Source organism: Opisthocomus hoazin, chromosome 7 (genome assembly GCF_030867145.1).
Source record: "Opisthocomus hoazin isolate bOpiHoa1 chromosome 7, bOpiHoa1.hap1, whole genome shotgun sequence".
Classification (NCBI taxonomy): Eukaryota; Metazoa; Chordata; class Aves; order Opisthocomiformes; family Opisthocomidae; genus Opisthocomus; species Opisthocomus hoazin.
Genome location: NC_134420.1, coordinates 9378660 through 9394518, shown reverse-complemented (window position 1 = coordinate 9394518; position 15859 = coordinate 9378660). Strand labels below are relative to the sequence as shown.

The 15859-nt window shown below is 43.8% G+C and overlaps 1 protein-coding gene across 1 annotated transcript; it reads right to left on the bottom strand.

Moving 5' to 3' along the window:
- Positions 1 to 2281: 2281 nt before the first annotated feature.
- RCN1 (reticulocalbin 1) lies at positions 2282 to 14741 on the bottom strand. Its single transcript, XM_075427119.1, has 6 exons — positions 14521 to 14741; positions 9769 to 9962; positions 7249 to 7427; positions 6656 to 6716; positions 3523 to 3722; positions 2282 to 2606 (listed from the first exon to the last, which is right to left on the bottom strand). The coding sequence occupies exons 1-6, from the start codon at positions 14739 to 14741 to the stop codon at positions 2499 to 2501; spliced, it is 963 nt and encodes a 320-aa protein (XP_075283234.1). The 3' UTR covers positions 2282 to 2498.
- Positions 14742 to 15859: the final 1118 nt, after the last annotated feature.

The window sequence follows — 15859 nt, the reverse complement described above, 5'->3', positions numbered from 1 at the left end:
ATTGGAAAATGCCCGATGTGTTCCAAGCATTAACAGAAATTGAGAACAAACATGGGAACATGATTTCTCTCTGATGCTAATTCTATTCCAAATTCATTTGAGTAACGTGGAAGAAAATATGATTGCTTGTCAAAGCTCAGATGCAGGTTTTTTTGCTGGGACAGAATGCAGTAGATTTGGAAGTGTCATGTTTAGCTGAAGGCAGTGATGCTTAGTGTCTCAGCACCCAACTCCACTCAATTTCAACAAGAGTTAGCAAACAACCTTCCCTTGGGCTCCAGTGAAAATCCTTGGCTTAAGCATCCAGTCTGAGCTGCAGTTTCACTTGTGGGAAACAAGATTTTTTTGAGGTCTCTTAAGGAATTGTTCCCTGAAACAGCAGAAGATAATCTGAGTGCAGAGAGAGTACTGCAATTCTGTTACCAAGATACAAAATGTTAAAATTTAGTATGAAAGGACTACTAAAAACAAAAGTTCTCAAGAAATTTGGATTACTGAATACCTTTCCAAATCCAAGTCATAAACAAAACAGATAATCTTTTACATGTGCCAAGATACAATTTTATTGCTTCTCAGATAACACTGCGTTTAGGCATTTACTTAACTTGAGGGTACTGGAAGAGCAAAAACAGTTCGCTTATGTCTTATGACATTTGTCCTACTGTATGTTAGTGGAAGAGGTAGGGACTTTTCGGAGACATTGCTGGCAATATCATAAGAAGTGCACACCAAAAGCTTAATAATTGTGCTAGCAAGAACGTGTAATATCTGCCAGACTCTAATATCTAGATGTAATTATCTTCAATTGGAAGATGTAAAATATTTCGCCACAGTTCTTACATGACCTTATAAAAATGACAACTGTTTACAGAGGTCACAGTTCTGCATTGTCTCATGATGATTTTCACAGATTTGTTACATTACTGAAGCATACTGCAAGCTGGGAGTCTCAAAGCTCCTCTCTAGATGGTTGTATGATCCCCAGTGTGTGATGCTGTACAGAAAACCTCCAAGGAACCTGCAGGTGAACTGTGTTGCGGAGCCCTAATCTCCTAGTGTTAGTGTTCAGAACAGATTCTAGTGATAGCAATGGCAACTATCTATATTGGACTCATTTCTAGCCACTTATTTTTTTAATGAGGTGAAGAAGAAACAGTTGGTGCCATACGTCCAGCTGCTGTTTGTAGATGACCACCCAGTGCTGTAGGAGCTGCCAATGACCCGATGCTTTAGCAACTACTGGCTTTAAAGGCTTGGTTCCTGATTTCACATCATCTTTCTGTGCTAGTCTGTGTTAGTGTTATTGCACCTTCATAGTATCAAAAAGAAGTATTGGTTTTATTGTGCTTATTTGAAAACCAGTACATTTTAAAACAACCAAACTTATCTAAGTTGGGTATATAAAAATATACATGTAACAGCTCACATTATACAGTAAAAAAGAAAGCACCTGTGTGGAAGGCTTACCCCTTCCTTTAGGAGGAAAGCTGTCTTCATGTAGTTGCTTCAGTGACATGTACTTACACGTATATACATACAAATCGAGAACTTTAGCCACATAAATCTGTCCTCTTATGTGGCAGAGAAGACAGAAGGCCCAGAGGGGTGATATGTCTCATTCTTTCTCCATCACAGAACTGCTGCCATTCACACTGTGTGAACAAGAGTATGACTTGGGTGAAGTGCGAAAAGCATGAGATAAATTATGCTCCATGTGGCATAATTCCTCCCAGGAAACAGCGTAACCAACAGCCCACAAACAATCGTACGTTATTCTGTTGTCAGAAGGAGCAGCTGTCACTATGAACTCCCCAACCCTCGCTGAGCAATGCCGGCACAGGGTGCTGGGCCACGTGTGCTGTCTGACCTGTGATGGGGGTAAGAGAGCAGGGCCAGGCGTACATGTTGCACTTATAAAGCTACGAACCAGAGGGCTGCCAGATACCTTCTTTAGCACCTCTCGCCCAAACCAGGAGAGAAAAGCAGTGTGGAGAAAAAGGTTCTGGATCTTTCGTCAAACCTTTTCTCTGTATAGGAGGGTCAACGTATAACTCTTAATTGTTATATGCTATTAAAAAAGACGACTAAATAGCTTAGTCTGTTTAAACATTAGGTTTCTTTCTAATCCTAGCTGCATTTCACTACAGTAAAAACAGGTACTTGAAGAAAATATTTCACTATTAAAGATCCTTGCAATTATGTTTTAGAATTGCCCTTTCTAGATCAGGCAGGCTCTAATCTATTAAGAAAAGTTACCTTTTGATTTTTTCCAAAATAAAACTGTAGTAATTAGATACTGTATTTAGCCATGTGAAAAGAGTAAAAAGCTATTTCTACACGGTTTCTGAGGTAATAAGCTGGCACGTTAAAAATATATTAATGCAAGTCATTCAGTTGTGAGTGCGTCCCTTGCCCATCTTCCCCAAAAATAGGGGATGGACACGGTGATTTCAGTAAAGTGGAGAAAAGGTCTGTGGCATACTGGTTGGTACATTGTATCATAGTTCATCATGGTTTCTTGTGAGGTCCTCTCCATAATTAGTAGCTTGACTTCCAACAAACATATTCCAGTTGTCTAGAACCTCGTCTTTCGTTAGTTTTTGATCCTGGCGGGAGGAAAATAAAATCTCTGTGAGAACACTTTCAAAGCTAAGTAAAAGACATACCAGCACAGACTTATAAGAGCCCTAGAAAACAGACAATTGCAGACTGCAGGTTCAGGAATTACTGCAGCTGTCATGGTGAGTGAAATTTGGACCCCAGTGGGAGACACAAGTCCCACTGGCTTCAGCTGGGTCAAACTGCTAACTGAAAATTCTTTGTAATTAGCTCACTGCCAATCAGTGTATGGGTTATCTCATGCGCAGTTTTGCCCTGCGGTTTGGTTTTACCTTCCTAACAGTAAAAATTAAAATCCTCCGGTGTATTTTGTTGAAGATGGTTGCTTATGTTAACAATTTACGCATTCTCTGTGTAAAAGTGTTTCAGCTTTTCAGGTTCCACCTTTATTCACACTGCACTTCTGAAAATCACCATCTGGGATCTACTGAACCATTAATCAGTTGTACACATTGAGCAGTCTTTAAGTCAAAGATGTGCGTTTGATTATAAAAATGGGGTTTTTTGCTACATCCTATGTGATATATCTTTAATTTTTCTCTTGCAGTCTAAATTAGCATACAAAAACCATGACTGCTCTTAAAAGGAAACAGGATCTTTCTACTGTCATAAAACTTCCAGGTTTAAGATGATAAATAATTTCTTATATAACCTACTGAAAGCCAATGGGACTTCTAGAGCTTATGAACTACATTTTGCTACTTTTAATTTGTGATTCTAACCCTACCAACTGAAATTGGAATTGACACATTAATGCACTAGAAATTCCAGCCTCTAAAACGCCATTTAAAATTTCCTAATAACTTTTCTTATTAGTACTAATCTCTTGCTAGTTGATATGTTTAAAAAAATCACACCACCTTACATAACTTTAAAAGAAAAATATACTAGAACACTAAGTACCTTGTCTACATCCGACTCATAGACTAAGTGCCTGGCTTCAGCTAGTGCGTGATCATAGTCTTGGGGGAGAATCCAGTGCTGAATCTCCTCTTTGTCCATCTTTCCATCCTTGTTGAGGTCACGAAAATCTGAAAACTGTTCACGCTCTGTAATGACCCAGTCAGGCTCTGGTCCACCCTCTTCATTTGGAAACATATCAGCTGGAGAGGAAGTAAAGGTCTCACTCGAGTCACATTTAATTTGCAAATTATGCACAAACTAAAGACATTTGCACAGTGTTCCTCAGAGGAAGGTTAAACTTTTCACTCTTTGCACAGCATTTCTTTGTACAGAAAATGAAATGCGGGGTGTAAATAGAGTAGCTCCATCTATCTTCTCTTGGGTCTATTTCATCACTGCTGGTGATTCTGCCCATTTTTACGTTACCCTTGTATTGTAACTGTGCACTGCTGGTGAGCCTAACACTAGAGGTGAACCTATCCAAAGGCCATCATCCACTGAATTTCAGAACGAAAAAAATTCTTTAAGGATCTTTAGTTAAACAGCAATCATAAGCTTTAGTGCTGGCCTCAGTCACATGCAGAGAAAAGAACTCAGCACTTCTATCTTGTCCCTGCCAGCAAATGTCTTTGTGGATAACATCAGACTCCAGCCAGCAGAGTGGTTAAGGTAAAAAAGGCACAGGGGAAATTTAGGAAAACAAAAATTGATAAATGGAACTTCAATACTTTTGTCCTGCTTTTAGAGAGGTCCACATAAGAGAAATTCATCTCAGTGGAGGAGTCCTTTTCTAACCATGCAGTGCTGCAGCACGCTCCAGCAGAAAGTGGTATTCTACAAAGGAAGACCTGGAGAAGTCATCATGAATGTGGTGCGTTCTGTGTCAGAAACCACAGGCAGTGCACTTGCCATAGACTGATACCTTGGGATGGAGTACCACGTGTGACACAGGATGCAGAGATTACATACACAAGCTGCTGTGCACATCAGTCCTGTGCTATATTTAAGAAGCATCAATAGGAAAATGCCACTGTGGCAGCAGCTATCTGTGTAGAGTTGAGAGAGTAGCAGTGAGTACTAAGAGCAAGTGATTTGTATCTGTTCTTTACGGCATAGGCCTTCCAAATTGAGTAGTGTGTCCACTTTACTCTTTCTGGTCACTGTGGCCAATCAGTTGGTTCCTGCCCATCAGGGCTGCTTACTCCTCCAGCCTTCCACTTTCCTGTTCATAATTAAAGCCTGCTTTGTGATACTGCTCCTACACCTTTTGGGTTTGGTTTTTGAGGATGTGCTAAGGAGAAGTGTCCCCCCCGGATGGTCTCAGGGCCAGAGGCTGGCTGTTATCTATAGGAAGTATAAATGCTGGTCTCAAATCTAGGAACAACCTCCTCCAACCTGCAGCGTGAGCGAGTACACTAGATTGCAGTTCTCTATTGGTAGAACTGTCCACAGTGTCCCTGAAATACTCTATTACCTGCTCATGCACAATAAGAATTTAGTTCTCTCTGCTTAACATGACTAAGGGTATTTTGCTTCACTTCTTGTGTAAAACCTAAACCAAATTTTGTAAAAGACAAAATGGGAGGAAGGAAGGAGTGAGGAGGGAGGAAGCGTTCTATAACCTTCAGCAGCTTTCCCCATCAAATACTTGATATCGAGACCGCAATTTTTGGACTTCTTTTTGTTGTTCCTTTTAAACTACCAAAGAGGGGAGCTGGGTTTCTGTTTGTTTTTTAACCCCAGCTTCATCAGAAATAGAATAAATTGTATCTGAAAAAGGGAAGTAGAAATATTTTAAGCATAGTTTTCCTCAACTCATGAAAAAAACTTCAGACAACACATTCACCTTCTTTTTAAATTTTTTTAAAGTGCAAATTATATTGTTTATTTGAAGCAATTGACATGTCCTGTCAATTTGATTTTTATCATCCTTGCCAATGTGGGGTGATTGTGACTAGAACATTCTATGTGCCTATCTATAGAAAACAAGAAAACCCAGCATTCACATGGTATCAAATGTTGACAATTGCCTTATAATTATATGTAGGTAATGTCACTGAATGAACTGAAATTACTGTGGAAATTATGCTGCTCTGTTATTTCAGTCATAAATGAATAGCATTCACATTCTGAGGCTAAATATAATTTACAAGGAATAGAAACCCCCTGCCATTAATTAACGTGTGTATATTGTTCTTGATTATACGTGAAGTGATCTTTATAGCACCACTAGAAACAGAAAGATTCATCCAAGTTTGCACTAATGCTTTCCTGGTACTACCTTCTTCATTTAAAATCCATCCAAGTGAGTGCAATGCGAGAAGTTAGCTTTTGGAATCAGCATAGTGATTCAAAAGGCTAAAACTTATTGAGTACTGCTGATCTCTAGTCCTGCTTCTGTTTTGCCTTCACAGATCTAAGTGCAAGACAGCAGCTAACTGCCTAGGGTGAGCGAAGTTTGTGCAAATTAACTGTGACTGATCACTGTTTTTGTTCTCTCTCTGCCACTAAAGTAATGCACAGCTGACTTGCACGCATTTCACAACTTCTTTGAGAATCTTAAATCTTAGTGCTATTTTTGCACAGTTCATTTTTAATGCACCCTTTATTTCTAGAAGAAATGTAATAGCATCACCATATAAACCATTAGAAAAGTACGGGTTCTTACTTCCTAATTGAATTAGGAAAATATCTAGTAGAAAAAAAGGTGAATTTTCTTTTTTTTGCAATGTGTGCTTCCCAGCTATTTTGCATAGTTGGGTGCCATTCAAACTAGGGAAGAGACTAATTCAATTTCTGATCCTCCTGCATCTCCAGTCAATGCCTTCAAAAAGCTGCTAATGTGGTCAAGCATACAGAGAGTATTCCCGTCACAAAAATATTATTCTAGATCCTCTTAGCCAAATTACATGAGACTAAGAGGAGAATCTTAAACTGCAAACTGTGAGGAACCTTTTGATGGTGATGTTGCTATCTGCCTAAAATGAAATTAAACTTTCTGGATTAGATGGTTGGTTTAAAATAGTTGAACTGGAGCACAAAAACGTTCATCTTTGGCTTGTTAATACTGCTGCAAATTTGAGAGAAGATGGACAAATGGACTGGAGATTATATAAGAAACCTCAACACTTACCAATGTACTCATCTTGATCCACAAAACCATCCCCGTTTTTGTCTATGTCTTCTAAGGTTTCCTGGAAAACAGTTTGGCATTGAAGTAAGCAAGAGAGAACTGAGAATTCTGGCTCCTTGCCTCTTTGATCATTTCACGTTTGAGGCCTTGACCTGCGCCTGTACACTGGCAAATGTACTCTCAGTGATAGCAATGTGATTGTTGTTTACACAATGAATATACAAACGTCCTTTCATGTTGAAAAAATTCCCTGCGCATGAATGAACTGGACACCATGCCTAAGTTAGGGGCAGACGCAAGTTTGGACCACTTAGCTGCCACATGTCAGCATACCCTTCCTTTCATTTGTGTGTTAAGTCCGTACCCCAAGACTGTTTCTTGATTCCATTTAGCTGCCTAAGTGCATTTAACAAGTCTTTCTTATACTGAGAGCTCTAAATGAAGTGAATTTCATGAAACACTCCTTTCTGTTCCGCATCTGGCTGTTATCTGTGTCTCTTTCTAAACCCTGCATGGAAAGGTTAGAGAAGCATTTCAAAGCTCATCCAAAAAAATAAAAGTAAAAGCAATGGCATTGGTTTTGCTCTGCTTACTAAGACAACGATGTTTTTCATATGCTCAAACTCCTCTGGGTGAAGGAAAGCAGTGAATTCTTCACGAGTGGCAGCTAAGTCTCCATCCAGATCCGCAGTTTTGAATCGTCTTTCATCTCTGGGCAGCATTTTTTTAAAACTGTGCTGATCGGTTGCATCTTGGAATTCTTCGGGATTTTCTGCAAATTAATCAAGACAACCTCAAAGCTGTGTTCCTTTTAACACATATTGCCACAAAGAAGTACCCCAATTTGCTGTTAGAGTCTAGAAATACAAAGGCTTATTGCCAGAATAGCTGCTGTGTTAAAATGGATCTTCTCTGTCCTGTGAAGTTTTAAATTCAGGGGTCAAGCACTTGGTTTGATTTTTAAAGGTGACTTAGTAGTACAGGTAAATGTCTGAGTAAGCCTTCTTTTGGAATCTAGGATAATGGATTTTGCAGTATTGTATATCATCCTTCTTAGGTCCATGGTTTTTTTAATCTGATTTTACAAGTGCTGCTTAGGCAGTATTTGGGGTAGATTTAATTCACAGAAGTTTTATTCTTCTGAGGAATCAGTGTGATCTACACACAACTTTTCAGCTTCAAAAAGCAAGCAAGCCAAAGGAAAGTGGTTTCAGAAGCTGGCAGACTGAAATTATCTAACTGCTACGCCTCTGCTACAGGGAACCTAACAATTATTTTCAGTTTAAAACAATGACATTTTTTCAGGGTGTTCAGTGGTATAAAACGAATGGTATTTGATATAATTTTTAAAATAGGATCACTAAGCTGACTTCAAACATGAAAAATATTCATATTATAACAATTTCATAATTTGCACGTTGGGAGACAAACATGGTTGAAAAAGACTAGTCCAGGAATCACAGATGGGAACGTTCACTGTGCATTAACACAAGACCACAAGGTAGTAGCTGTTCTCCAAATCTCGGGGGTTACAGAGAGCAAAGTAAAAGAGCTGAGAAGGGCTCCCAGGGACACTGCTACAGGGATGGTGTGTCAAATATTTCCTGCCACAAACATAATAAGCTCCATTTTACTCTAAGATAGACGTTGGAATTATTACTGCTACTGGAAGCTTGCTCCAGAAACTGCCTCTATGGAAGGCAGACGTTGTCTTCTTGATTCCAGTATAAATGGTCAATTAATACCAATTTGTTGTTCTGTCAGCACTGCCCTTTAGCTTAAGCGATGTCTTCTCCTTTCCCTTCATTAACTTATAAAAAGCAAAGGGAATGTATGTGGGGCGGGGGGAAAAGACTCGGATGTATTTTTAATACATGTTTCTTTTATTAAGTATTTTAATTTGCAGTTGATCACAGTCTGAAGCATGTTATTTTGCAAGAACTATTTTAATCAATAACTTTGCTATAGCCTAGACCCAGCCTAAATTTCTAGCATCTAGATTTAGATAGACTGAATTAACAAATAGTGCTTAATTATGCAATATATTTTTTTAATTAAAGCACCGTTTTTAATGTTAAAAAAATATTTCTAACTGCAGAAGACTTTAATTCAGCTTTGTCAGTACATTTAATAATCCCTCTACAAAACCTTCTGTGTTCTTTTGGCCCATGTGGAAATGGCTGCAATAAACAACTACGAAGTGCTTTTGACATCTGAGATTCTATAAAATTTAATGCAATTTTCAAGAGTCCTAAATGTGACACCAAACTCCTGTTGACTGTAAGGCATGAAATGATGCCTTCCAATAGAATCATAGAATAGTTTGGGTTTGAAGGGACCTTTAAAGGTCATCTAGTCCAACCCTTCCTGCAATGAGCAGGGACATCTTCTACTAGATCAGGTTGCTCAGAGCCCCGTCCCACCTCACCTTGAATGTTTCCAGGGATGGGGCATCTACCACCCCTCTGGGCAACCTGTGCCAGTGTTTCATCACCCTCACAGTAAAGAATTTCTTCCTTATATCCAGTACAAATCCACCCTCTTTTAGTTTAAAACCACTATGCCTTGTCCTATCACTACAGGCCCTACTAAAAAGCCTGTCCCCATCTTCCTTATAAGCTCCCTTTAAGTACTGAAACGCCACCATAAGGTCTCCCCAGAGCCTTTTCTTCTCCAGGCTGAACAGCCCCAACTCTCTCCGCCTTTCCTCAGAGCAGAGGTGTTCCAGCCCTCTGATCATTTTTGTGGCCTCCTCTGGCCCCGCTCCAACAGTTCCATGTCTTTCCTGTGCTGAGGGCTCCAGAGCTGGACGCAGGACTCCAGGTGAGGTCTCACCAGAGCGGAGTAGAGGGGCAGAATGCCCTCCCTCGACCTGCTGGTGACACTGCTGGGGATACAGCCCAGGATACGGTTGGCCTTCCGGGCTGCGAGCGCACACTGCTAGGTTATCGTCCAGCTTTTCATCCACCAGTACTAAGTCCTTCTTGGCAAGGCTGCTCTCAATCCCTCCATCCCCCAGCCTGTATTGATTTGTGTTTACTATTTTATAAATACTATTGATATGGATTAATTTCAATAGCCTTTGAGCATATAAGCTGAAAATGTTAACTTACCTAGATAATAACCATATGTGGCTTGTTTGTATTCTTCCCAGGCAATTTTGTTGTCCTTGTTTAGATCATAGTCCTTCCAAACTTTAGCCACATTTTCATAGATATAGCGTTTCTGTACCCGTTTAATCCAGTTTTTTAATTCCTCTGTTGTGAGATAGCCATCTTTGTTGTCATCTATTCTATCCACAATTTTCCTGTAAAAAGAGACCAGCATCCTTACGAGTTGACACAAACTACATGCAGTCCAGTTTTAGTAATCTTTATCTGGCCCTGATTTTCCACAAAAATGCAGTGCTTAAAACTTATAAAGCTGCCCTACTGGCTAAGGCTATCTTACATTTTGCAGATTATTTTAAAGGATATGTCTCTATTCATTATTCAGTATTGCTATGAATAATTGAAATGGAACTTGCACGATAAAAATTAGTGAACAAAGTACCTCAGATACAACCTAAGAAATCCAGGTATTATCTACTAACTTAGGTTCTTCACTGTCGACACGGAGTGTTCATGCTGGGCTCAGAATAGAAGACGCTACCTTCACCTCGGGAGAAAGCCTGTACTGCAGCTTGCCAGAGGCAATGAGGGCAAAAAGCTAGGATTTCATGGACTCCTGCAGTTTCTCCTGTGGCTTTCCAACAGAGTGACGATAGGGTGAAGCGAGTTATATGACTGTGTAATGCTGGGCACATACACCACCTATAGTCTTCCCTTCCATTTCTGTTCCTCCACTTCTCTTTCTTTTCCTTCTTTCACAGCAAAAAGCAATATTGCTTGTGTAGCCATGAATGCCTGTTACCAGCTAAAGCAATAGCTAGTCTGCAGCAGGTCTCCAGTCATTTCTGGCAGTTGGGCTATAAGCCACTGTCCTGTGTAAAGCTGCTAGCCTCAAGTCCTCCTCTATCATTTAGGTTCTCTGCAATAAATCTCTCAAGGCATGCCTGTAATTGCTACGCAACACCAATTTGGGTTGGAGCTTGTAAAACTGGCTTCTGCCCTAGCTACAATTGTTGACCAGATGATAAAAACCTTCATCTAAAATAAGAACGTAGCTTTAATCCCACAACTTGTAGGTGAGCTTGTCATAGCATTTTTCTGGACACTGGCCTACGGGAACCTGTGTACCCCGCTCTTAGAACTGGAGCAGTTAGGACCATGTCCCTTCTGCGCATCCAGATTGGCTTCAGCCACATCAGCTGTTTTAACCCTTGTGTCACTGCTCATGAGGTACAGAGAAAAACTGCCTGTGGTTGCACTACACCTAGTTTGGTGACCACCCAGTAGCCAACTCGAGATAATCCAAATGGCCATTCCCCACAGGCTCCCTCCTCATACCTATGTCACTTCTGTAAGGAGGGGTAAGAGCAGGAGTTGACTTGTCTAAATCCTGACTTGAGATTCAACAGGTGAGCTCCCTAAACCTCCACAGAGGACACAGGAAAAAGCTCTGCACTTTTACATATTCTTTGTAATTCAACATCTTGGTTCTCCACAGACAAACCGACCCTGGCCAATTGGAACTGATCAACTAGCGAAGCAATCCCAAGACTTAGTTATGAAAATGGTAAGTAGAGTCAAATAACAGCAGCACCTTCTGCTGAACTTCCAGTAATCCTGTGCGAGTCTGATAGTATCAGACTGATCTTATAAATGTGCTATTTCAGAGCTACGGAGGAAAAAACGGGGCTGCTGAATGTGCTTTCTGAAATAGTAAAGTATGAATTAACTGACTGGAAAACCTCTTCTCTTTTGTATAAATCTCATGGGGAATTTACTGACAAGGGTCCCTTTTCCCCCCATGATGGACTGCATTTGTCAATGGATCTGCCCCACAATGAATTTGATTTAATTGGTTTAGCTGATATTTATTTCTATTGTTAAATGTATTATTTATAATAATTGATTCTGCTAGTAGTTCTTTGGTGTTTTTAACACAAAGAAGTCAGGACTGTTTACCAGAAAATGTTTCATGCCTCCTTCTTTTCACCTGTACTCTTGTTTTTATAGGTCCATTGCATCCACGTGCACTATTCCACTCTGCCTCCCAACTGAAGATGGGGACAAAGAAATAGAGGCTCCCAAAGGTTATGGGTAAGAAGCCATTGTATGGGCTGTGGACCTTATTTTTTATACTGATAATTACCTGTAAAATGGCTCAGGATCATTTTAAGTTTTGTAGCAGAGCTAGTGTACATTGGTCAGTCTGAAAAGCCTTTATTTTAAATAGTTAATTCCTGAATACAGCAAAAATTCAAGGACCATGTTAACAGACACAGAATGCCGGCTCATACACAGGAATTTACAGGCACAAGTGTGTAATACCTCAAAGCTTACTTTCTCCCGTTACCTTAAGTGGGATAACAGTCAGTAGTAGTTTCCCACCTCATGATAAATAAGCTAGAGAGTACGTGCAACAGGTACATATAACCTGCTATTACAGAGATTTAAGCTGTCAGTCTGCAAAGACATCTGGTGATGAAACAAAGTTGGGTCAAGAAAATCATTGCTATGAAGTGGCTGAAAGAGGGAGGCTTCTCCTCTGTGCCCTGTGCAAGTGCAATGGTATGCTGATAAACTTTGGCCTTGGCCTGTATTAAGAACAGAAATATTTATGTTGTGAGGATCTGTAACCATCTTCTGTGTTCACTGAAAATGACAGGCCCATCACAAATGGCAAGGAGAAGGTTCAGAGGACTGCAGCCCCACTCCCCTCCTTCTTAGCCCCATCTCCAGTCCCTTAATGAAGTCCCGGGATGCTGCACCAGGATTGTCACGCTTCTCCAAACCCCGGTGGGTTTTGGTACTCCGCATGGGCGGGCATTGTGTGATTCTTCCCTTGTCAAGTGATGCAGCGTTGAGAACAGGGAGACGGGATGCCCCTGCCATGGAATCTGTCATAAGGGCAGGTGCACTCCCAGGTCATGATACAATTATGGGCTGGTATGTGCCACAATCTCAAACCAAGATCACACTGTGCAGCTGCTCCTCCACTGAGGCTGCAGGTAGTTGAGTTTGCAGGGCTTTTTCTGTATACCACTAGTTTCCATTGTTTGCTGGAAGAAGGTGAGAGTACCTTTGCATTTACTGGTGCCTAGCTCTGGGATTCCAATCCCAGCATTGGTCATTGGGATGACCAATGTGCTGCCACCCTTCCTAAGCAAAGTAAAATGCTTTACAAATGCAGCAGTGTGCACTTTGGTTAGAGCAGCAGACTACATGTTCCTGTTTTCTTCCAGAAAGCACTGAAAAACAGCTTTTCATTAAATGTCTTCTTCCCAAGAGCCACTCACCAACTGAGAAATGTCACTATTTGTAACCATTGCTGCAGAGGTTGCCCATAACGAAACTGTTTTTCTCAGTATATCTGATTATTAAATCACAATAAAAAGAAAGGGAAGCATTTTAAAAAAACTCTCTCTACCTCCCAGTTTGATATCTGAAGTTACAAGGTTAGGAAATGCTGAAAGTCATGAAACGGTCCCACAGGGCCCCCCAGGAGCCACATCTCTGATGTTCTGCTGCACAATGCTCAGCATACAACGTGGGCTTTGGTCCTCAGATGGATGCTGTAGTCACCTCCATTTGAAAGGTTACTGACTGTGGCTGTAGCTTAACATGCCTGTGTCACCCCTCCCAAGGCGCACACAGTGAGATGGCTAGAAGTAAAGCATCCTTCTTTGCTGAGCTAGTGTTTGAAAAACTGTTTTAAAACAACTCTATCGTTTAACCATGTCCCCAACTAAAATATCTGTACTTGTGTAAGTGTAGACCAATTTTAAAAAGGCACGTCCATTTTAGTGACACACTTCATGAGAATCGAAGTCACGGATCATGTGTGCTGAGAACACGGTTTCTTTCGCTCCTTCTTGGAACAATGTAGATGAAATTGGTCATTTTTGGTAACCACTTTATCTGTTCACTCACTGAAATACAAGCAAATTGTAGTGACAGCTTCCAGAAGGATCGAGAGGTCAGTCTGTGAGACAACAGCGATACGGCACTGAGAGCTTTTGGTGGAACGGCACAGACAGACGATGAGCGAGTACCGCTCCCTATGGGAGCACAGGCAAAGCTGATCTCCGTGAGAACACGCAGGTATTTCAAACGATTTTCTTGTTAGTAACTACATAACAGGGTCTTTCTTTACCTGCTGTTAAACTTTGTTCTGACTAGTGATCTGACCTCCTGTAGGTGTAAGGGAGGGAGAAGCAGTATAATCAGGCAACTGTTGCCTGGACTCTGCTCTGAAAGGCAGCAGGGAAGCAAGAGCAACGCTGCGAGGCAGCGGGCAGCGATGCTGCGAGCGGAGGAGCTGTGGGAAGGCGCCTTCGAGCGGAATTGTAAACGCAGCTGTAGAGACGGGCAGCTTTAACCTTGACGCGGGGCTGGCAAGGGACCCGGGGACACGGAGCTGCAGCCGCAAAGCCCTCCGGCAGCGGGCGAGGTGAGCTCTGCCCGGCACCGGCCCGCAGGCTCCCTCCCCGAGGCCTGCTGCTGCGGCACCGCGAGGGGCGGCCGACACCAGCGCAGCACCGACGGCCGCTCGTCTGCAGAGCCGGCCGGGTGTGGAAGAAGCGTAACCGACGTGGCACCCACCCGAGCCCCCCCGCCGGGGCCGGGGAGCTGGAGCGGGGCGGGCAGCGCCCAACGCCCAACGCCCCCCCCCCGCCGCTCTCCCCTCCGCCGGCCGCCCCCCCGCGCCGCGCCGGGCCCTCCCCCTGCCACGTCTCGGCCGGCCGCCGCGCCTCTCACCCCAGCTTCTCCCGGCTCTCCTCCGGGCTGAGCTGGTCGAAGCTCCGCGCCTCCTCCTTGCCCAGGAAGGCCTCGTGGTCGTACTGGAAGCCCGGGCTGTCGTCGTGCTGCGCGGCGCCGGGCCGCGCCCGCTCCTGCCGCGCCGTCGGCTTGCCCAGCCCGCCCGGCAGCAGCAGCAGCAGCGCCAGCGCCAGGCGCCAGCCCGCCGCGTCGCCCGCCATGCCCCGCAGCGCGGCAGCCCGCACCCCTCCGCCGGCCCCGCTCCCCGCCCCGCCCCGCGGCCGCTCCCCGGCCCCGCTCCTCCCCCGGCCGGCCGCGGGGCGGGGGGGGGCGGGAGCGCGGCCCGGCCCGGCGCCACGTCCGCACGTCCGCCGCCGCGGGGCTGCGAGCGCCTCGCCGGGGAGCCGGGAGGAGAGCCCCGCGGCGGGGAGCTGGCGGCCCCTTCCCCCCCGCGTCATCACCGCGCGCTGCGCTCGTCCCGCTAAAAAGCCCCCGACAGAGCGGGTGGCTCCCGCGCCTTTGCTGCGGCGCACGGTGCGCTCGGCCGGAGCGTCAGGCGGGCGGGTCCTGCCGCCAGCCCAGACTGGGCAGCAGAGGACAAGAGTACGGTTCCCTCTGCTCGGTGCAGGTGACAGTAAGGCCAAAGGTAAAAAAACCCAAACCTGTGGCTCTGTCTGGAGTGCTACAGCAAGGTGATACCCAAGAAATGCAGAAAAAAAGGTCGTGAGCACTCTCACAGCGGGTATTTGTCGTAACAGGGTCGCCATCGCTGTAAGGGAAGCAAACTCAGGATCCTAAAAATCGCAGGAGACAGAAAGCCCAAATCGTTTAGCAAGAAGGTTTTGTTTTCCCCTTAAATTACAATGTGTTTTGCTCACGACTGTGAAAGTCTCTAGACAGAGGTCACTGAGATTTGCACCTGATACCTTTCCTCTTCCTGTGTTCTATCTCTAACTCACTACTAGGGAGGATTGTCGTTGTCTGCAGCCCGTCATACGTTAATGATGCTGCTGCTACGGGGCCCTGTTTTAAACTGTGTGGCCAGCGCTTGCGGATGAGCGTCACCGCAGGACCTGCCTGTCCGTTGTTACAACGGAGCTGAGGGTACGAGTAGTTTCAAATTGCAACGTCTGACTTGTCAGCCCGGACCACCGAGTATATAACGGGTATTTACGATGTGGCCGTTGGCTGTACCACTGAGGTGCAAGGTGCTGAACCCGACCACGGCCTCCCTGCTACCGCTGTGACCCCCGCAGACGCCCTTTTGGCCTGAACCCCGTCTGTAGCTGAACCGCATCGGGCACAGGCTGGGCTGGAAGGGCAGCAGAGAGGTGGTCTC

Excerpts from the sequence above, each read along its gene's own strand:
- RCN1 (XM_075427119.1), bottom strand. The coding sequence starts at position 14,741 with ATGGCGGGCGACGCGGCGGGCTGGCGCCTGGCGCTGGCGCTGCTGCTG. Across the intron at positions 7,428-9,768 it reads CACATATGGTTATTATCTAG|AAAATCCCGAAGAATTCCAA; the intron begins GTAAGTTAACAT and ends ATTAATTTGCAG. Across the intron at positions 6,717-7,248 it reads TGAAAAACATCGTTGTCTTA|GAAACCTTAGAAGACATAGA; the intron begins GTAAGCAGAGCA and ends ACTGTTTTCCAG.